Source organism: Nanorana parkeri, unplaced genomic scaffold, assembly GCF_000935625.1.
Source record: "Nanorana parkeri isolate BGI_ZX_2015 unplaced genomic scaffold, ASM93562v1 scaffold2538, whole genome shotgun sequence".
Lineage (NCBI taxonomy): Eukaryota > Metazoa > Chordata > Amphibia > Anura > Dicroglossidae > Nanorana > Nanorana parkeri.
Genome location: NW_017308806.1, coordinates 95,779 through 119,858, shown reverse-complemented (window position 1 = coordinate 119,858; position 24,080 = coordinate 95,779). Strand labels below are relative to the sequence as shown.

General features: G+C 45.3%; 2 protein-coding genes across 4 annotated transcripts in view; one reads left to right on the top strand and one right to left on the bottom strand.

Moving 5' to 3' along the window:
• FAM171A2 (family with sequence similarity 171 member A2) overlaps nt 1–16,774 on the top strand; it is a 30,114-nt gene extending 13,340 nt beyond the window's left edge. The window contains exons 2-9 of one of the 3 annotated variants that reach the window (XM_018573782.1): nt 259–495; nt 3,707–3,799; nt 5,552–5,716; nt 10,585–10,761; nt 10,928–11,044; nt 12,758–12,881; nt 14,174–15,552; nt 15,663–16,774. In XM_018573782.1, coding sequence (XP_018429284.1) covers nt 259–495; nt 3,707–3,799; nt 5,552–5,716; nt 10,585–10,761; nt 10,928–11,044; nt 12,758–12,881; nt 14,174–15,552; nt 15,663–15,712 — 2,342 coding nt within the window. In that variant the 3' untranslated portion in view covers nt 15,713–16,774. Of the gene's footprint in view, nt 1–258; nt 496–3,706; nt 3,800–5,551; nt 5,717–10,584; nt 10,762–10,927; nt 11,045–12,757; nt 12,882–14,173 lie in introns of all 3 variants that reach the window. The other 2 variants (XM_018573781.1, XM_018573780.1) reach the window with 2 other exon arrangements.
• The window catches only part of GRN (granulin), a 27,197-nt gene continuing 15,675 nt past the window's right edge, over nt 12,559–24,080 (bottom strand). Inside the window, exon 16 of the mRNA XM_018573776.1 lies at nt 12,559–12,571. The gene's annotated coding sequence lies outside the window, so the exon portion shown is untranslated. The remainder of the gene's footprint in view (nt 12,572–24,080) is intronic.

The window sequence follows — 24,080 nt, the reverse complement described above, 5'->3', positions numbered from 1 at the left end:
AGGGTCTATTAAGAAAATGGTAGAACTGTGGTGGTGATGGATACCAGGTGATGAGGAAATAGGTGGGATCGGGAAGTAATGGGTGGTACAGCTGATGGTTGGGAGGTACAGAGGGGTGGGGCTTACAGCCAAATGATGCACACTTTTATTTTGTATCTATAGGGTGATAATAATAATGAACCTCTAACGCTAATGCAGGAATGCTGCAGATTTTGTACATGTTTTGTATTTCCCAACTGACCTTTCTACCCCCAGCAGAAGTCCAAATCAAAGTTCAAGTGTTTGAGAATGGCAACCTTTCCCCTTTGGCCTCAGCGGTGGTGGAGATATTCGGCAATCAGAGCAGCTTGGCGTCTGGCGTCACTGACCAGGATGGCATAGCGGTGCTGGGCATCAACTACAGACTAGGTACCTGGATCCTCGTCACGGCCAGCAAGAGAGGCTACGTCACCAACTCTGTGCCCTGGAAGGTGGATAGACTGCCACGTAAGGATTGTGAGGCATAGTGTATGCATGTATATGTCTGTGCGAGTGTGTACGTCATTGTCTTTTTTGATCTGTGACACTGAAAAATCTTTTATTGGGGTGAGCGGATTTCAGATCGCATACCATGTGAGCCCATACATGTTACAACCTTTGTGGTGCAAGCCTGCTTAACCAATACATTCAATGTATATGCAATCGGGTTGGCACACAAAGGAGTTTGACTTTGTACCATTGTAGATTGTAATGTATAAAAAAAAAACAATAACTTTAAAGATGTACCCACTCTGGAGCAGCTAACATCAACACCACACCAGATGTAATTCCAATAAAGAACGTAAGACGGGTGGGTAACTCCGGCTGTGCTTTAGCTACAAATCCCAACATGCCTCTGGGAGTCATGCCTGTAACTGTCAGTCTTGCAATGCCTCATGGGACTTGTAGTTCCACAACAGCTGGAGTTGCCCACCTCTGTACACCACCGTACCAGTTGCAAAAGGACACATAGTACCTCTGCACAAATCTCCAAGATTAAACTATCTCTTGTACAATTTCTTTTTCTTTTATTCTGGTGTATGGCCGGCTTTATAAGTGCACTCTCCGCTACTTCCTGCCCATTCCCATTATATATCGTTACACATACAATGCGTATAAGTGTCATATTCACAGCTTCCTTACATTCTGTCTGGCAGGATGCATACAGCTTCCTGTCTTCTTATCCAAGGTCACAAGATAGCATTCATTGGCATTTCTGTCACAGTTATCTTTTCTGGCAGTGCCTCTGATGCGTCTACTCCTCCCCCCATATATGATATCATTCTGTCTTCTATAGTCCCCTCGCTTATCATATTGACACGTCGACTCTCTCAGAAGCCTTTAACCTCCCCGGCAGTGATCAGCCTTTGAAGAGGTCACAGGGGGACATGCTGCTTAGAGCTGCTTAGTAGAACGACAAAAGCAGCTGATTGGCAGGATGCAAGATGCCAGACCCCCACCGGTCATAATTCAATAGCGAGTGGTGGGGTCTTTCACCCCTAAGCTGAACGTAGAAAGCCTCTTTCATCACATTATTTATGATTTGGAAGTGAAGTTTCTCAATCTTGGGTTACATCGCACATCAGAGGCTAGAAATAATACAGTTTAAGAGAACCAGTCACAACTGGGCTTATACAAGAAGCAGAGCCACCCCAAAGTGATGGCTCAGCTTTTGGTAGCTGTTGGCGAGTTAAAAGATAACTAAGGCTGGCCATACACTGATCTATTTGTTTCATTCAACCCGAGGGCTGAACGGAAAAAATTGACCCAATTCCTCCATCAACACTAACAGCGTGTCAATCACGGAATCCCGCTGCTCACATACAGCGGCTGCTGGCACCTGTCAGAATACCTGACAAGAGCGGGCAGCCCATTGGCTGCCATGCTCTGATCGATCAAAGATTTTCCGACCGGCTCCTTCGGTCAGCTGATCGAGGGATGTCGATCGAAAGGGTGCCGACAGCGGCACACACTGTGCGAATTGCGTCCGGTTCTGAAATTCGAACAGTGTATGGGCACCTTACCTCTCCAGCCCTTTTTTTGGGCTTTAGTTCTCTTTTGGGTCACAGGAATACATTTGGTAATATACTCCTGTGGCCCAAACTCAGCATATAGCGGGCTACTGCCTGTCCTGTTGACCATTGTCAGTGAGACAATGTGTTAAAAATCCGGCGACAACTTTCTTATAGGAGATTTCCTGTCACTTTGGAAAGATGTCCTCTCACTTTCTATTTTGCCTCTGAGCAGTGGTGTCCCTTGCCTTTTTGCTGCCTGATGCAGGGGGGTGGTGATGCAGGCAATCAAAGCAGCAGGAGGTGGGTAGAGGAAACAGCACCACCAGACACAAGAATGACGCCCCCCTCTGCAGGCTCTGCATCTCCTTGACCGGCTCTTAGCAACCTGGGATGCCCTGGCCCGTGTCCTGCCCAGTTCCTGGCAACCAGTGATGTCACTGGTTGCCAGGAGCTGGACGGGATGCCAGCCAGAGCGCTCCAGGTTGCTAAGAGCCAGGCAGGGAGATATGTATGGCCCGAACTTTGTGCAGCAGAGAAGCCAGTATACAACAAACATGCCGCTCTGCTTACCACCCCCCACGTGACCCAAAGAGATGCCGCTTGAGGCCTCATTAAAGGGACGGCCCTGCCTCTGAGACAGGAAAGGGAAGGGAAATCACCCCTATGGGACACAGGCTATAAAAGGAAATCTAACTGGGGTTCAAAACTGTCTCTACTCTATCCACATTATGAAGAATGTAACAGGAACAGCTGGAACACACAAATGTGGATGGGAACATTCAGAACTCCCAAATGATCACAAACCGATTCAGTAATTACAGCAGGGAGATCTTACTGTTGGAGACATAAGAAGCTAGGGGTTGATTCAGCACACCAGGCTCCACCTATAACTAAAGGGCCGACTAAACATTTTACAACATTGAGGTCTTAAATTATATGTTGCCCTGTTAGCCAATAAGACAGCCATCATGGGACAGTGGGGATGTGATGGAGTCGGGAAGGAGCAGGCAAGCTTCAACACTACCAAGGAGTACAATTTTGTTAATCAGAATGGCCCAGCATGTAATGGCAGTCCTTGGAGGCTGTTGGAGTTAGGCATAGGCTGAAGGTAGTTACAGACTGCAAATAGGCAAAGGTTGAAGCTACGCCCAGGCTCCAGGTAGGCACAGGCTGAAGATAAACACAGGCACGGGTTGAAGGTGGACACAGGTACTGGCTGCAGGTACGCATAGGCTGCAAGTAAACACTGGCTGAAGGTAGACAAATGCAGAGGCTAAAGGTAGATGTAGGCACAGGCTGAAGTTAGACACAGGCATAGGTTGAAGGTAGACACAGACATGGACTGCAGGACACATGCTAAGGGTAGGCAAAAGCACAGGCTGATGATAGGCACAAGCTGACGGGAGACACAGACACAGGCTACAGGTAGGCACAGGCTGAAAGTAGACACAGGGACGGGTAGAAGGTAGGCAAATGCTGAAAGTAGACACAGGCCAAAGGTAGGCACAGGATCAGGCTGAAAATAGACACAAGGCAAACATTTTTTTAGAGTAGTCCTCTCCTTCCCTTGTTTGTGTCTTACTAACTGACCTTGACTGGGGACCTCTGCTCCAGAAATGTACAATACTGCACAGATTTGAGTTTATTTTCTCTCTCTCTCTCTCTCAATGCAGTGTATGCCTCGGTCAGCTTGTACCTCATGCCTGAAAGACCCGCCACGCTAATCCTCTATGAAGATATTGTGCAGATTCTACTGGGCTCTCCAGGTAAATATGATTTAGATTGGGCTTTTAAAAGCACAATTCTGCATTATCCCTTGCTGTTGTTATTTGTTAATCGTGGTTATATCATATAGCTTTACATTTCCATGCATGTTCTTGAACATATACACTCATTGGCCTCTTTATTAGGTACACCTATTGTAAGAGAAAAGCACTGGGATGCAAGTAGGGATGTTCAGTAACCAAGTACCGTACTTGTTAAGTAGAGTGACAATTGTGCGGCTTTCTTTGCTAATATAACTGCCTGGTGAATCAGAGCAGACCAGATATAGAAGCAGCAGATGGTGTGAATCACCTAAGGGCTTATGTAATATAACAGTTCAAAGAGCAATAATGTGCTGCAACCCATACCAGCCAGTCAGAAATCAGGCTGATTCATGTAAATCCCAGAATGTAGTTAGAGGCACTAGACCAGCAAAAAATGAGGTGACTATATTATTACATGTGGCTTTATGGCAGGCGATCAGTCAAAACCAGGACATATAGACTGGATCCTTGCCTCTATACCTGGCAGGCTTATTTTGGATTAGGGTGAATGATATGAAAAAAGGCAGAACATTTTATTGAAAAAACGGTTGTAACATATAAGGCTACTCCTACAATCTGCTTAGAGCTAATCAAAACTCTCCAACATATCCAGTCTGTGTTCCATACAGTTTTGTTCCTTTATTAGATATACTGTACATCTGATCCTATGTGAGCCCATACACAGTTAAGATTTCTGTACAGTTAAACTATAGCTCAAGCATGTCTGTGAAGGTTCTCATTCATCCAGGTCATGGTATATCTGTCAACGCCTTCAAGAAAAATACAGCAAGTCCAGTTGCCTTGACTTATTTTTTACAGATATAGTTCAAGCACTGTACAATCTCACAGTATGTCTACATCTGTAGATTTGTTATGCTTGTCTATTTAAGTGGATCTGAGCCACTGCTGGTCCCCAGGAGCACTTGCCATAATGTGCAATTGTGCATGTCATATTTGCACTTAGTAAGAGGTAAGTTTGTCCTAATGTGCAAATATGGCATGCGCAATTGCACATTATGGCGAATGCTTCTGGGGACTGGCAGTGGCTCAGATCCACTTAAAGTGCCCACTCCAATGATGCAAGGTCCACGCTTACTGTCGCCTCTCATTTGCAACCCCATTGCCCCCACTGCCATCTTCCCTGCAGCATCTCCTGGATGGGCATCTTCTATCTTCAGTCATGCGGTGGCCATGGATGATGTGACTCCCATGTATGTGCATTGGAGTGCTGGTGCTTGGCTGAACTCTCTGCATCTTACAGATGCCAGTAACATGCACTGCACTGTGCATGTGCTGCAGGCAGTGTAAAATATTGCCAGTAAACACTAGATATAAAGACTTTTTCTGCCAGAAGAGACATAAAATGTGTTATATGTCAGAAGAAGTCTACCCCTTAGCGTTTTTGGGGGGGACTTCAGTTCTGCTTTAAGCAGTGGCAGAAGCGAATCGTGGTTTACTGCACTTTCAGGTGTATGTTAGAAACAGTACAAATGGCAACACGTGTAGAGGGCAGTAAGAGATTTGCATAGCCTTCCAAAAACAACAGGTACACTATTGCTATCACTATCAGGTTATATTTACAGTCAGTTTAGTCATTATAAACTGCATATAAATGTAAGTTTAGGTTGAAATTCCTTTTTAACAGGGAAAGGGATAAAGATAAGGGGAGTGTATGCTTGAGTTCATATATTTATATGTCCTTGTCTACAGGTGTGCGCAACCAACCCGTAGTTCAGTTCCAGAGGAAGTCTATTCGCTTACCACGATCCTCCACCTATACCCAGCTGTCATCCTCTCTTACTACCACTAGCAATCTCCACCAGATGAGAGGATTCCCAGCATTCATTGGGGCCGATCCTGATTCCAGCAACGGGGGTAAGACCTGGCAAATATGATATGTCAGTTTTCTGTTGAAGGCTAGTGTACATAGGCATTGAAAGTTAGAGGCTCAGAGTAATGCCCACAAGGCAGAACAAAAAGAATGGTAAAACGTTTGAGATGTGGTTAAAGTCAAGATCAATTCAAACTAGATTATGGTTTCCAGACTTAGAGAGTAGTGTATGACAGTTTTCTGCTTTGGAGAGCTATTTGTATAATCTGAACTCCAGAATAAGAGGGGACTTTATAAACTAGTCTTTAGGAACAGGGAGATTATACCCTGGTCTCCAGGACTAGAGAAATTATTACAACCTGGAGCCATGTAGTGCCTACATCTAGAGGGAAGTGTCATATAAAATCTAGGTCTATAGGGAAGACCCATGTCATGCCTAAGTCAAGAGGGAAGAGCTATAAAGCGCCTAGGTCTAGAGGGAAGAACCATGTTGCATGACTAGATCTAGAGGGACGAATCATGTTGTGTCTACGTTTAGAGGTAAGAGTCATGTAGTACAGAGATCTAGAGGGAAAAGCCATGCCGTGCCTAGACCTAGAGGGAAAAGCCATGTCGTGCCCAGACCTAGAGGGAAAAGCCATGTCGTGCCTAGACCTAGAGGGAAGAGCCATGTAGTGCCGAGGTCCAGAAGGAAGAGCCATGTAGAGCCTAGGTCTAGAGGGAAGAGCCATGTAGAGCCTAGGTCTAGAGGGAAGAGCCATGTCATGCCTAGGTCTAGAGGGAAGAGCCAAGTTGTGCTTAGGTCCAGAGTGAAGAGCCATGTAGTGCCTAGGTCTAGAAGAAAGAATCATATAGTGCCTACATAGGGACGAATCATGTTGTGTCTACGTTTAGAGGTAAGAGTCATGTAGTACAGAGATCTAGAGGGAAAAGCCATGCCGTGCCTAGACCTAGAGGGAAAAGCCATGTCGTGCCCAGACCTAGAGGGAAAAGCCATGTCGTGCCTAGACCTAGAGGGAAGAGCCATGTAGTGCCGAGGTCCAGAAGGAAGAGCCATGTAGAGCCTAGGTCTAGAGGGAAGAGCCATGTAGAGCCTAGGTCTAGAGGGAAGAGCCATGTCATGCCTAGGTCTAGAGGGAAGAGCCAAGTTGTGCTTAGGTCCAGAGTGAAGAGCCATGTAGTGCCTAGGTCTAGAAGAAAGAATCATATAGTGCCTACATTTCTACCTTCTATAGGGAAGAGCTATATTGTACCTAAGTATAGAGGGAAGAGCCATATAGTCCCTAGTTCCAAAGGGAAGAGCCATAAAGTCCCTTGTTCCAGAGGGAAGAGCCATATAGTGCCGAGGTCTAGAGGGAAGAACCATGTTGTGCCGAGGTCTAGAGGGAAGAACCATGTTGTGCCAAGTTCTAGAGGGAAGAGCCATGTTGTGCCTAGGTCTAGAGGGAAGAACCATATTGTGCCTAGGTCTAGAGGGAAGAACCATGTTGTGCCTAGGTTTAGAGGGAAGAGCCATGTTGTGCCTAGGTCTAGAGGGAAGAGCCATGTTGTGCCTAGGTCTAGAGGGAAGAGCCATGTTGTGCCTAGGTCTAGAGGGAAGAGCCATGTAGTGTCTAGATCTAGAAGAGCCATGTCATGCCTAGGTCTAGAGGCAAGGTCAAGTAATCTGATATCTAGGACTGTAATGTGTGATTGTTTTGCAGAGCCCAGACAGAACTATTGAGGCTCATTTTCTTTGAACTCCAAGCGTTCTTTTTAATTCCCCCTGTAGTGGTCATAAATAGCATTGCATTCATTTTAAATACTCCCTGTCCAGATTTACTAATAGGAAAACCTGAGATTCCTGTGTGGATTTTAATGCATCTGCCTTATAATACTTGTAAAACTGACATATCTGGAACATTGTTTATACATTCATTGTGTGTGATTGCATTCAACAGAGCTCTAGGAAAACACATTACATATTAATTGGATACATGTGAAAATTACATTCAGAGGCACATTCTGTATCTCGAACTTCCAATATAATAGACGATATAGGAAATGTACTGAAGTACTGGATTATGGATGTTTCTACGTGTTTTCTGCAGCAGCAGAGATTATGTGACAATGAGTGCTGACGGGTGTTGAACATTTGTAGGAAATATCTATCATCTGTTATTTCTATTGATTTAAACAGCACCCATGGTGCTGTACAAATTATAATAAAGCAATGGTTAGATCCTTAATAGTTTTTTTGCTGTCTGTTTTCCCTGTATTTCCTGACCTTAAGAAACAGCATTGAATGAGTAGAAATATCTGCAAGTGGGAGTAAATGCCCTCTCAGACAGTTGTCATTGAAATAGCAATCTCCATTGGAAGATTTCCTCTCACCTCCTGTTTTGATCACAACTGTCAAATTTTTGATTTTCTATCACTGTTTGTCCTGTTGGGAACAGTAAGCAAGGCAAATAACAGGAGAATTGTATTACCATACTTACCACAATTTTCCTTTCCTGACAGCTCCATGGCAGCACACGAATGTGCTGCTATGGAGCTGTCAGGAAAAAGAGGGTGGATCTTGCAGTGAGGACATAGGTGGCAAAAAAAATCTGGCAGGGATTCTAACGTTTAAAAATAATCTAGCTATATATACACTTTAAAGCTGAACCCCAGGCATAAATACTGCATAAAACACTGTGCATCTATTGCCTTTGCAAACTTTAAAAAAGTAGCAGTGACATCATTACTGTGCTGCACTTAGCCTGTGCAGAGAGCATAGCAGTAGTTCCCACTACAGGAGGGGGGCAAATACAAGACTAGTCACCCTGAACAAGAAGAGAGAGCAGCAGTGACCGACCTTTATTACAGAAGGGGGACAGAGACATAACCAGTCACCCTGCATAAGGAGAGAGAGAGCAACATGGACTGGTCTTTGCTACAGGAGGGGCAGAGACAAGAACAGTCACCCTGTACAAGGAGAGAGAGCAGCAGTGACTGGTCTTTATTACAGGAGGGGGACAGAGACATAACCAGTCACACTGCATAAGGAGAGAGAGAAGCAGTGACCGGTTTTATTACAGGAAGCTCCTGCACAGAGACAAAGTGTCACACCAGATTACTGCACAGATCTGGAAGAAATACATAAAGCACACCATGATTTAAGTAAGAATACACATGACCCTTGTACTTAAACAATATTTGCTTATCCTGGAGTTCAGCTTTAACACCTGCTTGTCTCAGAAACACTCAACTTGTCCCATCGCTTGGTTTTATCAAGCCATGCGTGCCAACATTTTCTTACTATGTACTATGAACAGTATCATCCAGCCTCTAAGTCTAAATGTAATTGTTGTGGTTTCTTTGCTTTGTCTTGTGTAACACCTCAAGGGTTTTCCTTTTTCATCCTCCTCCCTCCATTTTGAGCTTCTGAGCCCGGGGAGATGCATTAATGTTGTCATTATTAATAATTTACAGTGTATCTTCATATTTGCAGCACTTTGCAGTTTAGAAGTAATAATTGCAGAGCTATCTCACCGAGAGCCCAATACAGATGGATTCTGCCCCTGCTGGGTACTTGTGCCATCTGCAGGGAGTCTTATGAGACATAAAGCATTCAGAATAATGGCAGGCAGCCGGCTTTATATGCTATGTGCTGGCTGTTGAAGGCCAAAGATTCATAATTACGTTATGGCATTCTCTCTGTTGAATCCCAATCTTCCTGAGTCACATGGCCTATTCTTTCTTATGCTCATCTAAAAGATGTCAAACGAAATCCTTTTAAAGCCCAATTTTCCCGTTTAATTTGGCTAAATGGGTATAGTACTAGAGAAATAAAGGGATAACAACACTTACAGTTGAACACAACCAATTTAGAGTACACAGTTGGGTGTGGAGTACAATATAAGGCCTTAGAGGGTAACGCGGTCTTAGCACAGGAGGGGCATTATAATTTATATCACATTATACACTTTAGTGGTTTTGTAATAGTTCTCTTTTTTAGGGAGGGAGCATTTTAAGAAATAGGAATATATTTTTGGAATAGAAACAATAGGGAATTCACACACAGGAGAGAGTACACGGAGTATGATAAACACTTATGAAGTTAAGTCACATATGAGGGAAGAATTAGTAAAGGGTTTTTAGTGGACTCACTTTCTGCCTAGAGTTCACCTTCCTCCTTAACAGAGGAGTAGATCCTGAATGAATGAAGAAATGGGTGTTATGGTAATAATGAAATACGAGGTTATGTAGCTTTTTTCCTTTTAATATATCTGTTTACACCCAGAAGTTTGTATATGTGTGACGTATATATGTATATTGAAATAAAGATATATTTACCAAATTTGGCTAAATGGGTTCGAGTAGCATCAAAACAAAAGGTGTTTAAAGTCTTACAGTTCATTTTTCTGAGCAGGAAAGCCTATGACCTGTCAGCATGCTGTAGAGAAGGACATTGTTCTCTGTGGGGAAGCAGGGATCTCTCAGCAGAGGTCCAACATGTCCCTTTTGAGTCAGAGCTAGAGCTCTCCAATCAGCACAGAGCATGAGCATGGTTGATTACAGAGTTAAAGGTCTAACTGACCAGGTGGCATGTCGAACCTCTGCAGAGGGATCACATTGAGAGCAAAGGTCCTTCTCTGCAGCATACTGGGTGTCTGGTCATCAGTCTTCAGTCATTTCAATCACTAGCTCCAAATAAAAAATGCAAGACAGAGTATTGGTACATCTGACTTTTCCCTGACTTGCCTGAGGCAGTGGCACAGAAAGTAAGCCATAGGGTCAACATAACAGCCAGGCAATAAGCACTTTCAATAGAAGGCCAGCAGTTAAAGCCCTCATATTTCTTTAAAGACAAGTTACCTGTTTCATGTTGCTTAATTAGACTTACTTGGCTGTTTTTGTAACCTGAAAAATGTTTTCCTTGTGCTAGGTAACTCCAGTTGGGTGGAACTGCTACCTGTGGCCGCTGTCAGCGTTCACCTCTTCACTGGGAATGGCTCTGAAGTCAATCTGGTTGGTCCTGCTCAGCTGTCTCTCCCCCTCCCCTCTGACAGCGGGATCACACCCTCCAGCAGCATACCCGCTTGGAAGTTTGACCCAAAGAACGGTATGTCGGCACCCATAAAACAGATAAAACTAATACTGGACAGCTGTGTGACTATTGCATAATGTTTTTGATCTGATATCATTGCTCTTTCGTACCCTCTACACCCATTTCTTCCTCTCCCCCACCCCACCCTGACATGGGTTCCCCTTGTTGTTTCCTCTCCCAGGTTTGTGGACCCGTTCTGGCATGGGTGTGGTGCGGAGAGATGGACAGCAGCTGTACTGGTCATTTTCATCCCCGAAACTGGGATACTGGGTGGCCGCCATCCCCTCCACTGGTCGAGGTAAGGCTATTTTGCTGTTTTCTATGATGTAGTCTGGTTTCTTTACTTTTTCTTTTCTTGCCAGGGCTGACCACTCTTTCTGGAACCTGGTGTTGCAGGGAGAGGGGGCACTCGCTCGTCCCCCCCTCCCCCTTTTTACTGCCCTAGGCAGCTGCCTGGATTAAGGGTCTGGTTGGGAATTTTAGGGGGGACCCCACCATTTTTGGGAGTGGGGTATCTCCTTTAAATTCCTACCAGACCTAAAGGGTCTGGTATGACTTTGGGGGGGAACCCCACGCACTTTTTTTTTTATTCTTAACTAGGGGGTCCCGCCTAACCTTCCTACCAGACCTAAAGGTGTTTTTTTTTATTTGTTTACATTAGCGGTGAGAACAGCTTGCTTCGATAGGCCATTCTCCCCACTTCGGCTGTGACGTTGGCTCTGCCGAACAGAAGCACATGTGTTCGGCACGGCTGCGCTGTTCGCCTGCTGTACGCTGTGTGAATAGCCCGTACAGCAGCCCTTCGGTCCGGCTGTACCGAAGGGCTCCGGCGGCCGAAGTAAACCAAAGGATTAGCCAAAGCTTCGGCTTAATCCATCGGCTCTTCAGTGAATAACCCTCTAAGTTTCAGAATAGCAGCATGTTATGGCCACTAGAAGGAGCCGAGGAGCACTGGAATTTCCTATGCTGCTCAGCTCCATCTAGTATTATTATTATTATACAGGATTTATATAGCGCCAACAGTTTGCGCAGCGCTTTACAATATAGGGCAGACATTACAATCACAATACAATTCAAGACAAGATGGTAAGGAGGGCCCTGCCCCTGAGGGCTTACAATCTAAAAGGGAGGGGGAAGTGATACATGAGGAGGGAGCTGCGTGGGGATGAATTGTTTGAGAATGTGATGGTTCAGTGATTAGGTTGAGGTGGGATAGGCTTCCCCGAAGAGATAAGACCCATCCACTGGGTCATCCAAATACCTACATATTGTGTAGTACATTCCTTAATCTAAAACGTATGTGTTTGCAGAGCCGTTTGCTCTGCAAATGTTTTATAAATATACCCCATAAACTTGTGGATTGTCATATCATGTGCATCTTCTTGCAGTCTCCACCATAACAACCAATGGAAAGGAGGTCCTGTCTTTGGAACATTAAGGCATTAGATGACAGTTCATTCAAGTATCAGTGTACTAAATGACAACGACAAACCCCCTTCCTTCTAAAGTTGGGTATACACTAGTCAATTTATTTTGTTCAGCTTCAGGCTGAGCAGATACAAAAAATAATAGATTCCTCCATTCACACTGTTCAGAAATCTCCCACTGTAGCTCACCTGGCTGTCAGACTAGCTGAATAGTGCCTGCATTGGCTCCCTTGATTTTTCAATCCAAGGATGTCGTGCAGAAGCTGTGGCAGACAGGGCAACCCACTGAGCAAATTATGAAGAAGGATCATCAAGAACCGGCCTGAATTCGTTCAATGTATTGCCAGCTTTACTCCCATTTCCTTTTTACTTAGATGTCCCCAGTCGGGGCAAAAACACTGCACTGTAACAGCGTGAATGGGGCAAATGCCAGATGTGTCACTCTTGCCTATTCTAGAAGGGAACTGTAGTTCATACATATGTCACATAGTTGTTACCAGTTTTTATCAGATTTTTAGTTCTTGTGCATTGCCTCATTGTACTCAGCCATGGGGTGTCTTTCTTACACTTTGTTTTCTCCTTAGGTATGCTGTCACTTATGAGTGGTGTGGACATAGCTGGCTACCATACTATCTTCCTGCTCTCTATTCTGGGTGCTCTTACGCTACTGGTCCTCATCCTGCTCTGCCTCCTAATCTATTACTGCAGGTAAAATGTCTCCCCTTTCTGGCCATTAGTGCTTTGACATTCCCTACACTCAATCCAATGCTGCCATTTTACATCCACTTACTAAGAGCTCTAACTAAAGCTGGCAGAGATAGGGGTAGAAGCCTCTTTCACCTCAGTGCCTGTGCTACTTCACTCTCTATTTCTTAAAGTACACCTGTCATACATGTTAGTGCATTGCCAATGTAAATAACAAGCAAGCACTATAGGATGTCCAAAGTATTCCCAAAACCTGAGGCTCGATCATTCTGAAAAGATTTGATCACGCTAGAGGTGACTTACCCCTCCTGCAACTTCTTGTTGGCCAATTAAGTCATCCATTTGCGGGGAATAGCAAGGTGTGGAAGGCAGGAAGTAGTGGGGGCAGCTGTAGACTTGACCAAGACTTTGACATAGGATATTAGTGTGTCCAGATAAGTGGAGGCCCCTGGGAGTGCCTGTTTTTTGATCATGTTGACACTTCAGCATGTCTATAGAGCTGACCAATTTACCTTTATGTTCCCTTGATGAGAGTTTTTGTCCAACTCTGCTCAAGCACTGGGCTTTGGAGGCAGCCATCTTTGTAGAGGATCGAGGCTTTGCTTCCTCATGTCAGAGCTACCCCCCTGGTTATTGGTGATATGATAACTTGTAGGGTAATGATCGAGCAGCAGCAGGAGAGGTGCAGAAAGCACAGAGCCACAGGATGACTGAAACAGAAGCAGGGAGATCCTTGCATTGCAGGTACTCAGGTAAAGCTTCCTCTCCAGTAAGGAGAAGAGTAAGCAGCACAGTAGTGGCATCACCAAATCTCACTCCAAATTTCTTGACACTAGCAGTCAAGAGGCAGGAGTGAGTTAGAGCTCACCCTACTGATACACAGCTTTGAGCCTAGACACAGGAAGTTCACTTCTTTATTTCAGGAGGAATTAATGTGTATGTGTATTGAACACTTTTTTTTTGATTGAGTGGAGAATGCTTAGAACCCCTGTCAGGTTGTAATGCTATTCATGGCTCCATTAGAAAGAGTTTGCCTAATTTCCTGTTCTGGGGCCAAGGTTGCACAGACAGGGTGTGAGGGAAAATCTGCATCAGGGAAATAGACAACACATTGTCTTTAAGTTTAGAAGAGACAACCAAAGCATGAAGCAAGCAAAGGATATACTGATACAGCTCTGTTTTACTCATTCCTCTCCCAGCATTACAGAGCTTTATGCATCACACTTACACAAGGTCTAGCTCATAACACCCTTACTGGTATGTTCATTTTCTCATAACTTGTCATCTGTTTGCAGGCGGCGCTGCCTGAAGCCAAGACAACAGCATCACAAACTGCAGCTTTCTGGCGTCTCTGAGCCAAAGCGGGACCAGGCCACCTCGACCTCCCACCTTAACCTCATCAGCACTAGCCACCTGGATTCTACATCCACAGCTGATAGTGACCTTCGAACTCCAGTCTTACGCTCTGCTTATTCTTCCCGTGAAGACTTTTGTAAATCCGGTGGACGTTCTTCCATCCAGCATTCCACAGACACTCTTCCTCTAAGGCCAGGACCTCGAGAAGATTACCCACTAAAGTCAGCCCGCTCTGGTGACCTTCTGGAGTCAGAAGACCTTAAACGGAACTATGGAAGTGGAGGGAAGGGGCAGCAGAGAAGGAGAGGAGGTAGAGGAGGAGTTAGAGATCCACCTCCATCGCCTCCTCCACTTCCACCCCCCTTCAAACATGTAATCGGTGACTCTAAACCTCCTGATTATTTGATGACCCAATCAGCAGATCCACTGTCACGCCCCACTTCTTTGACACAACCCGGACAGCTGATATTTTGTGGATCCATTGACCACATGAAGGAGGGAGGGTACAGACATGCCATGCCAACTTTGGTGATTCCAGCTCATTACGTAAGGTTGTCATCAGAAGACAATCCAGCTGGGCAGGGTGAGGACCAATCTGAGAGTGAATCTATGTCATCACAAGCTTCACATGCCCACCATTTTGCCCCTCAAGATCATGCTCAACGTCAACAGCTGCTTCAGCAAGGTCACAACTACCAAGGAGGACCCACCGGCTCAGACCAGGGACAGGAGGGAAAAGGTTGGAGCAACCACTCTTCCCAGATGAGTGGATCAGTCACCATACCTGTGGTTTTTAATGAATCCACAATGGCTCAACTCAATGGAGAGCTCCAAGCACTTACAGAGAAGAGGCTTTTAGAACTTGGCGTGAAGCCTCACCCAAGAGCCTGGTTTGTGTCTTTAGATGGACGTTCCAATGCCCTGGTGCGTCATTCTTACATTGACCTGCAGGCTGGTGACAAGACACGCAGTAACGATGCCAGTCTGGACTCAGGTGTGGATGTTAATGAGATTAAAATAAAACCTGGATCAGAAGAAGGGAGAGGTGGGAGGTCTCAACACCAACCTTCTTCTTTGACCTACTCCAAGCTGGTCTTTGCTGAAGAAGGGGAACAGAGTCTAAGTGAGAGTCGGACTGGAGGTGGCTGCTCGCCTGAAGATAGCTCACTCACACCACTTCTGGACGAGACTTCCGAGACTTGCCTGAGTATGAATCGGAGAGGGCGCAGCCGGGGGGACAGTTCCCGCAGCAGCACCAGCGAACTACAAAGGGATTCAATGACCAGCCCTGATGAGGACCTTAATGACCAGTCTGAAGGTGGGGATGACCAAGATAAGAAGAGCCCCTGGCAAAAGAGAGAAGAGAGACCCCTGATGTCGTTTAATGTAAAATAATGAGGGATTTCTCAATTCTCGTTCTGTGTATAGGACATACCCCTCAAAGGACTGCGGGGAGAAAACGCAGGGATGGCCCCTGAATCCGAAGGCCGGGCCGAAGAATGAAAAAGACCTTGCCCCATCTCTCCCCTAACCTCGAGGCACGGCCCCAGAATTGGAGAGTTCCTGTGTGGAAGACCAGAGGCACCGCGATCTATAAACATCCAGAAACATACCATGCCCACACCTCAACATGCATACTGCCAACATGGTTACTAACATGCACTCATGTATATAATACACACCTGCAATATTCCTTACACACTTACACAGGTGCTTAATGGTCCTCTGGTAACTGGGAGTCTATGACACTTCACGGTGAGACCCTCAGTGTGACCAGCCTCCTCTTTGCAGAGGTAGAGCAGATAATTGATTACAATGGACCTTTAACCTTGACGTTGTCTTCTATTTCCCTTTAAATAGTAATACAAGGACAAGAGAAGCAGGCCAAGCTCGCTGGAAAATGGAGAATCTTTCGGTTTCATCATCATGTCCTCTGTGGAGGTTTTTGATGTAGCAGGGCAACTTAATGGCCCATGGCATCTCCCAGTAACTCATGCTTTGTGGTCCTAGTGTTTTGTTTGTGTAAGGTGTGTGGAAGATCATAGCTTGCAATGCATTCTGGTCCATAGTCCTCATTTAAAAGAGCCATGTAACTACTGTTTTACTGGCTACACTGCATTGTGGTACCATCTACCCCCCTAACCATGGAAACCACATCTATTTTTCACAATGCATCAATGTAGCTCTTGCAATGCATTGTAACCATCGTGTACCCCCTTCCATCTTAATATTAGCCAATAACTTGCAATGCATCCTGGTCAACATGCAGTAGTATTAAGGTACTTGAGATATTTAATGATCCTCCTTTTTTTTGCAACGCATTATGGTCTTTGAAATTTGACGTTTCTAAAAAAATATTCCAACTTCTTTTACAAAGCATTCCAGATATTGTTGTTCTGATGATCCTTAGAGGGATGCTGATTGTATTGCAAGAAGCTAGCCCCTTAGCGATTTCCCAAGGAAAACAGCACAAGAAATCAAGTGTATTTGTCATGTTTAAATAGTACTGCCGTTTGCTACAAACCTTAATAATAAAAGGTGATAAAAAACAAAGTTTGTTCTGCAAACTAGTGGGAATGCCTAAAAGTACACACCATTCACACTTTAGCATGGAGTTTCGTATAAAGAACAAAGATTAGCCGTCCAGGTCTTTTGTTTTCCATGCCATGTAAAACCCTGTGGTAGGTGGTGCTCTTAGAATGCCTGATTACAGGCCAGGGATTCCTAGCTCCACCCATCAAGTATAAGTCAGGTATCTCCACAATTGTGCAAACCTCTGATCATTCTGAATGGAATTGTTTACACGTTTAACCCGCTGCTTCCACTGCAAGGTCAAAACATTGTGTGTAGGAAAGATGGCTGCATGGCACGAAATGCCTGGTGAGAGTCTGTAGTCCCCACCATGGACACTGTAAAATACAGTGACCAGCGATAACATTACGACCACCTGCCTAAAATGGAGTAGCTCCCCCTTTTGCTGCCAAAAGAGCCCTGAGCCTTCAAGGCATGCATTCTACTAGACCTCTAAAAGTATGCTGTGGTATCTGGCACCAAGTCGTTAGTAGGAGATCCTTTAAGATCTGTAAGTTGTGAGGTGGGGCCTCCATAGATCGGACTTGTTTTTTAGCACATCCCACAGGTGCTCGATTGGACTGAGATCTGGAGAATTTGGAGACCAAGTCAACACCTTGAACTTGTTGTTGTGTAGCTCACACCATACTTGGACCATTTCTGCAGTGTTGCAGGGCACTTTATTCTGCTGAAAGAGGCCACTGCAATCAGGGAATACAATTTCCATTAAGGGGTGTATTTGGTCAGCAACAATGTTTAGGTCGGTGGTACAAGTCAAAGTAACATCCCCATGAATGGCAAGACCCAAGGTTTCCCAGCAGAGCATTGCCCAAAGCACCACACTGTCTCTGCCGGCTTGTCTTCTTCTCACATCCTGGTGCCATCTCTTCCCCATTCCCCAGGTAAGTGACGCATACACATCTGACAAGGGCCAAATTGCGATATCCATATGATGTAAAAAAAAATGTGATTTATCAGACCAGGCCACCTACTTCCATTGCCCCATGGTCCAGTTCTAATGCTCACATTCCCATTGTAGGAGCTTTTGGCAGTGGACCTGTCTGCGGCTACTCAGCCCCATACGCAACAAAAAGCAATGCATTGTGTGTTCAGACACCTTTCTATCAGAACCAACATTAACTTTTTCAGCAATATGACCTGCAGTAGCTCTTTAGTTGGATCCGACTACACAGGTCAGCCTTCGCTCCCCACATGCATTGATGAGCCTTGGCCATCCATCACCCTGTACCGGTTCACTGATTTTGTTCCCCTCCTTTGACCACTTTTGGCAGGTCCTGACCACTGCAGACCAGGAACATCTGCAGTTTCGGAGTTGCTCTGACCCAGTCGACTAGCTATCGCAATTTGGCCCTTGTCAAAGTGGCTCAAATCCTTACGCTTGCCCATCTTTTCTGCTTCCAACACATCAACTTCAGGGACAAAATATTCACTGCTGCCTAATATCTCCCTGCCCAGTACCAGGTGCCATTGTAACCAGATAATCAATGTTATTCACTTCACCTCTCAGTGGTCCTAATGTTATGGCTGACGGGTGTATATATCAAATTAAAATGAAGGTACTGTATATTGGGTGGAGTCTATTATTTTAGAGTGTATGTTAGGGCAAAATAAAAAAAAAACATTCAGTACCTCTCTGACATTCATGCAGTTATCCATTTAAAAGTACAGAACATTCCTGTTGATTTGCCTGAAATCCAGTGAGCTCCTAACTTCCTGTAGAGAGCCGACAATGCTGCCTCTGCTGCACTGAAAACTGAAGCAGTGTTATCATCCCTGAGTTCTCTTTTGATATGGAGATGAGGAGAGAGACAAAAGATGGGAAAATGTGCATTTATTGCAGATCTGTACTGAATATTTTATTTTTATCTTGTCCAGACATACACTTTAAAGCCCCAGGAAGCTTTCAATTCACATGCAGTAGGGCCCCTCCACCCTGTGCTGCATACGTTTATTGACTAGGGGGAAAAGGAATAAATACAAATTCTTACTGAATCCCTCGCTCCCTCAGGCCTCCCCCTCTCCCTGCAACTTTGAATGTGCTTTACTTCGCTTCCCGGCCGGTCGCAGCTCCCTGACGTCATCACCCATGCAATACAGGACTGGCAGTCCTGCATTGTACTGGAGGATGGCAAGGACCCACTCACAACCCGTAGCATTGGACAGCAGAAGAGAGTTCAAACTGTCAGGGGGAGTGACGAATAAGGTAAATATTTGTACTTATTTCTTCCCCCCCCCCCTTAGCCAAAGGAGTATTGAGCCCATGCATTGCATGGGGGCCACACTTCATAGGTGCATTTCAAAGCAGCCTGGAGTTAGGCTTTAAGACCTTGTACATACATCTTGTATGGACTTCAGTTTGTATTAGAGCTGTTTTACAAGCCTTTAGAAGCCATTCGGATCTGTCCTCTCTGGTGCATCACTCTTACCCTAACTGAATGGGCTGGCAACATACCAGACAACAACCACCATTTCTTTTCTGATGAAGTGCACCACAGCACATGGTAGTTGAATGTGTTGTGGTGTGCTGCAATGCATTTGCATCAAAAGTGTGTTGCCCTAGTGCGTTGGGTTGCCATTTAAAGTTGTGACACCCCCACATTCCTATTGGCCAATTGTTATGATGCATTGCCAGCTTCCCCAATAGGAATGTATGTGAGGCAGTAGTGGGCAGGCACGCTCTGTTAGTAATGCCTATTTATAAGGGCCAGCATTCAGCAAAGCAGAGGGACATGAGCTGCAGGTACCTCTAGACTGCACATTATACCTGCTAGCAAAGTTTGGTTTTAAAGTGTATACGGGCAAAGGTTTTTTTTGGCAGCATGCAGAAGTATTGATTTGATTTGGTTCTCAGCTCTATAGCACCTTCATAGTGATCATTGGCCACTCCATGGAAGTCTCCTTCCAGTTGATTCGAATATTGGGAATATCCATTTCCTAGGCAGCATCTGGTTAGCTGAATGTCGTTTCCACTTACTGATAATTAAACCAACACATTATTATTATACAGGATTTATACAGCGCCAACAGTTTGGGCAGCGCTTTATAATATAAGGAAGACATTACAATCACAATACGATTCAAGACAAGATGGTAAGGAGGGTCCTGCCCCTGAGGGCTTACAATCTTAAAGGGAGGGGCAAGTGATACATGAGGAGGTAGCTGTGTGGGAAGGAATTGTTTGAGAATGTTATGGTTCAGTGGTTAGGTTGAGGTGGGATAGGCTTCCCTGAAGAGATATTGTGTAGTACATTCCTTATATGTGGAGCATTTGGATGTCTCAGTGCTTTATTATATGCTTTTTCTTATATATTCCTTTTCATCAGTTTAGCATGTATTCATTGCTTTAGGCTTAATTCACAAAGCTTTAGTGAATGCTAAGGCTCTCCAATTTAGCCATGTGACTGTAATGCCATTGCTCCCTGTAAGTCAATATGGAGCCTGTACAAAGTATTTTGCAGCACATGTGATGGAGGAACAGAGTGACCTGATGTGTAGCTGAGCATAAGTTGGTGCTTCAAAGAGACCCTGTCACTTTGCTCTGAAAGGGCCACAAGGCTTCTCACAGTTATTTTGCATTGTGAAGGATCCCCCCTTTAGTGTATTTAGAAAAAGGTTTCCCTTTGCAGGAAGTCATGATTTTTGGTAACTGTCAAAGCTCTTCTTTTTTTTATTGCACCACATTAGACAATTGGGAATTTCCAGAAACCTCATCCTGTTTAAATTGGCCGGCTTCCATTCCATGCGGGCACATCATTGTGTGCAGAGGTCCGTCTGCACAACATACATCATCTGTATCCTCTTGTAGGAAATACGACTGATGACTGGTTAGCGGTCGAGCACTTTCCTCAAAGCTAACTTTGTCCTGTCCACTTTAGGAAGCAGAGACGGCTCACTGCACAGAGTGATGGCTTTCTTGTATAGGGTAGTCCTATTGAAGAGGGACCGCTGGCTCATTCTTTAATACCTGGGCATCCACATTGCAATTGATGAGTGGCCAATTATATAATCAATACCTCTTGGAATTAATCAGTTACAGAATGTTTGCAGCTCACTAATGTCAACCAATGTTATCAGATTTCTCAGCTATCTGAACTACAAAGTGCCTCCCCTTATGTAATGGAGAGTAGAAGGTGTTTGTAGTCCAAGTCAGGAGAGCAGCCTAGGGTGACAACACTCCTCCTTCTCCTCCTGCAATGAGGAAGCATTGTCACTCTAGAACAGGATGTGTGTCACTGGGCGGATCACCAAAAATAAAGGGAAAACTACTGCCGTCACCACATCTAAAGAACGGTAAGCTGCAATGTATTATGTTTTTGTGGTTGGGTTTAGATACACTTTAAGTAATGCAACCAGGTCTTGTGTCTTCCCCACACTGTGACTAAACAGTGAAATGAGAAGCCCTGCTGTTTTGTTTTGTTTTTATTTTGAGAGCGGTCGTCAGATTAAAAAAAAACAGATAGCAACCTAGCTACTCATTCCCATGCTATTAGCTATTTCAATTTGCAATAACAGGCTGGCTATTGCACCCGCCCACTGCTGCTGTCAATCAGCAGAGGTGGACCTGAAGCTCCCCCCCTAGTGTATTGTGCATGATGACTGGAGGATCCTTAGACCACTGCAGCAGAGGCTAAGAGTCTAAAGGTGCCCATAAACTAGGGGCAGACTGACCATTCGGGCACGGACCGAGGGCGCGTCACTGACCGTCCCCTCGCCGCTGCCTGCACGCACTGCGTGCAGCTTCTGAGAAGATACGCTATTAGCGTAGTGGGGAAGCCGGCTGCGTATTTTGCGTAGCTCCCGCTACGCGTATCTTCTCAGAAGCAGCACACAGCGCGTCGGTTTAAGTAGTAACCAGCATGCTCTGTTGTAGCTTCTGACAGCGTGGAAGACGGGAAGCTGCGCTTGTCGGTGGATCCAGGAATCGGGTATACAAAAAAAAAAAAGTTTTATTTTATGTTCCCAGTAGGGCTGCAACAACTAATTGATGATTGAAAAAGTTGTCAACGTTCTCAATCATCGATTAATCGGCTTTCGATTAGTTGGCCATGTTAACGGCTCCACACACGCCCTGCCTCACGCTTACCGTTGCCAGACCTGCCTGCCTGCATCCACACACCGCACCTTCCCCCGCCTCAAGCTTGCACTGCCAGACCCGCCCGCATCCACACCTCTCCCTCCCCCATGGTGCTCTTTAATGTATTGCTGGGATAGTGGGATTTGTCATCCTCTATAGCTGATGGTACATTGTGCTGTATATTATACACAGCAATGTACCATCAGCTATAGAGGATGACAAATCCTAACAATACATTATACACTGGGGGGAATTTATCAAAACTGGAGCAGACAAAATCTGGAGCCATTGCCAACCAATCAGCTTCTCTCTTTAGTTGGTTCAGTTAAGGTTTGAAAATGACAGAAAAGCTGATTGGTTTCCATGCACAGCTGCTCCAGATTTTGTCTGCTCCAGTTTTGATAAATTCCCCTCAATGTATGGATCATGTATTCCTATATAGCTGGTGGTATTTTGCATTGCTGTATAATGTATTGCTGGGATTTGCAGTACTCTATAGCTGTTGGTATTCTTCATTGCGGTACAATGTATTTCTGAGATTTATAGTCCTCTATAGCTGGTGGTATTATTCTACATTGTTGTGCCGAGATTTGTAGTCCCTCTACAGCTTGGAGTTAGTGGCAGAACTACCAGGGTTGCAGCAGTCGTACACGCGCACAGCACTGATGAGACATCCCTCCACTACCAGTGTGCTTTAGTTCTCCTCAACCGATACATTTCTCTGCCATGTCTATTCCAGGTGCGCATGAAAACTGATTCGGATGACTCGGCCCCACTGGAAGTGACAGTCGAGAAAATTTATAGGATCGAGAAAAATTATAGAACATTGACTTTGACACTGTCCGGCCCCTCCCACAGCTCACTGCCCAGAAGCATGGACAGCCAGCGGCGGTCTACAGTGGGTGAGAGTGCCTAAGTACTGGAAATGGAGCGGCGTAAGGCTAGAACCAGGTAGGGAGCCCAGTGGGAGGAGAGCACCATCCCCCAGCCAGTTGTCCCTTTCATGGACTTACTAGTAGGCCTCACATCCCCCGACCGTTCACACTACCGTTACATGGATAGCAAAAGTGGCAGGCAGGGGCGGGGGAAGAGGCAGAGCGGGAGGGGGGGCCAAGTTGCTGCACCATGGGCCTCTGGGTTGTACTTGCCCCTTTGCCAGTAAGCCCATGCTGTTTTCCTCACCTACCGGGCGCCGATTTAATTGTGGATGGCATTGGTGCCCGACAGTTGCGGTATTCAGGATTGTGGTCGGCGTTGGACTACATGTCACAGCCGCAGATGCCATCGCAATTAAAATCAGCTCTCTGCTCCCAGCGGTTGCAACATGCAATGAAAATTATTAGTGCCCCCCCCAGATTTGACTAGTATCTTATGTGCCCCCCCCATATATTGTTCCTAGAGTCGCCACTAAAGGAAAGGCAGCTGTGTGCCGTTTTCGGCTGAGCCGCAGCCAAACTAGTAGATGAGTCTGTGTTAAAATGTCCCCTGCCTCCCGGGTCCAACAGACACTACTGTTGCCGCTTTAACACAGCTGCACCCACCTGCTAAAGGAGAGCATGTGTGCTGGCATGGAAGGAGCTGCCCATTCACTCACATGTGGATGACATGCCACAGGGATCAGACTGCGATGGCTGATGCCAGAGATGTCGCTGTGTACGTGTCATTCTAACTGCCCAACCTGCCATGTATTGGTTCTGGTCTGAAGTGTGACATGTATTGCTACCGGTCTGAGGTCTGCCATTTTAGCTCACTTTCAAATTGCCTTTATTGGTCTAGATTTTGAAATTCTCCCACCATTTCCCCAGCAATTCATCTTAGTGAATTGTCCCACTATTTGAAAAATAATGGAGAAAAAAAAATTTCATTTCTAACTGCCCAACCTGCCATGTATTGGTTCTGGTCTGAAGTGTGACATGTATTGCTACCGGTCTGAGGTCTGCCATTTTAGCTCACTTTCAAATTGCCTTTATTGGTCTAGATTTTGAAATTCTCCCACCATTTCCCCAGCAATTCATCTTAGTGAATTGGCCCACTATTTGAAAAATAATGGAGAAAAAAAAAATTTCTGTGACACAAGAACGTCTATGCAGGTGGGGCGTGTGGGAGGGACTTTTATATGGGTGGAGCACAAGGGGGCCCCATAATCTTGTATTGCCCGGGGGCCCGATGTGTTGAACGTC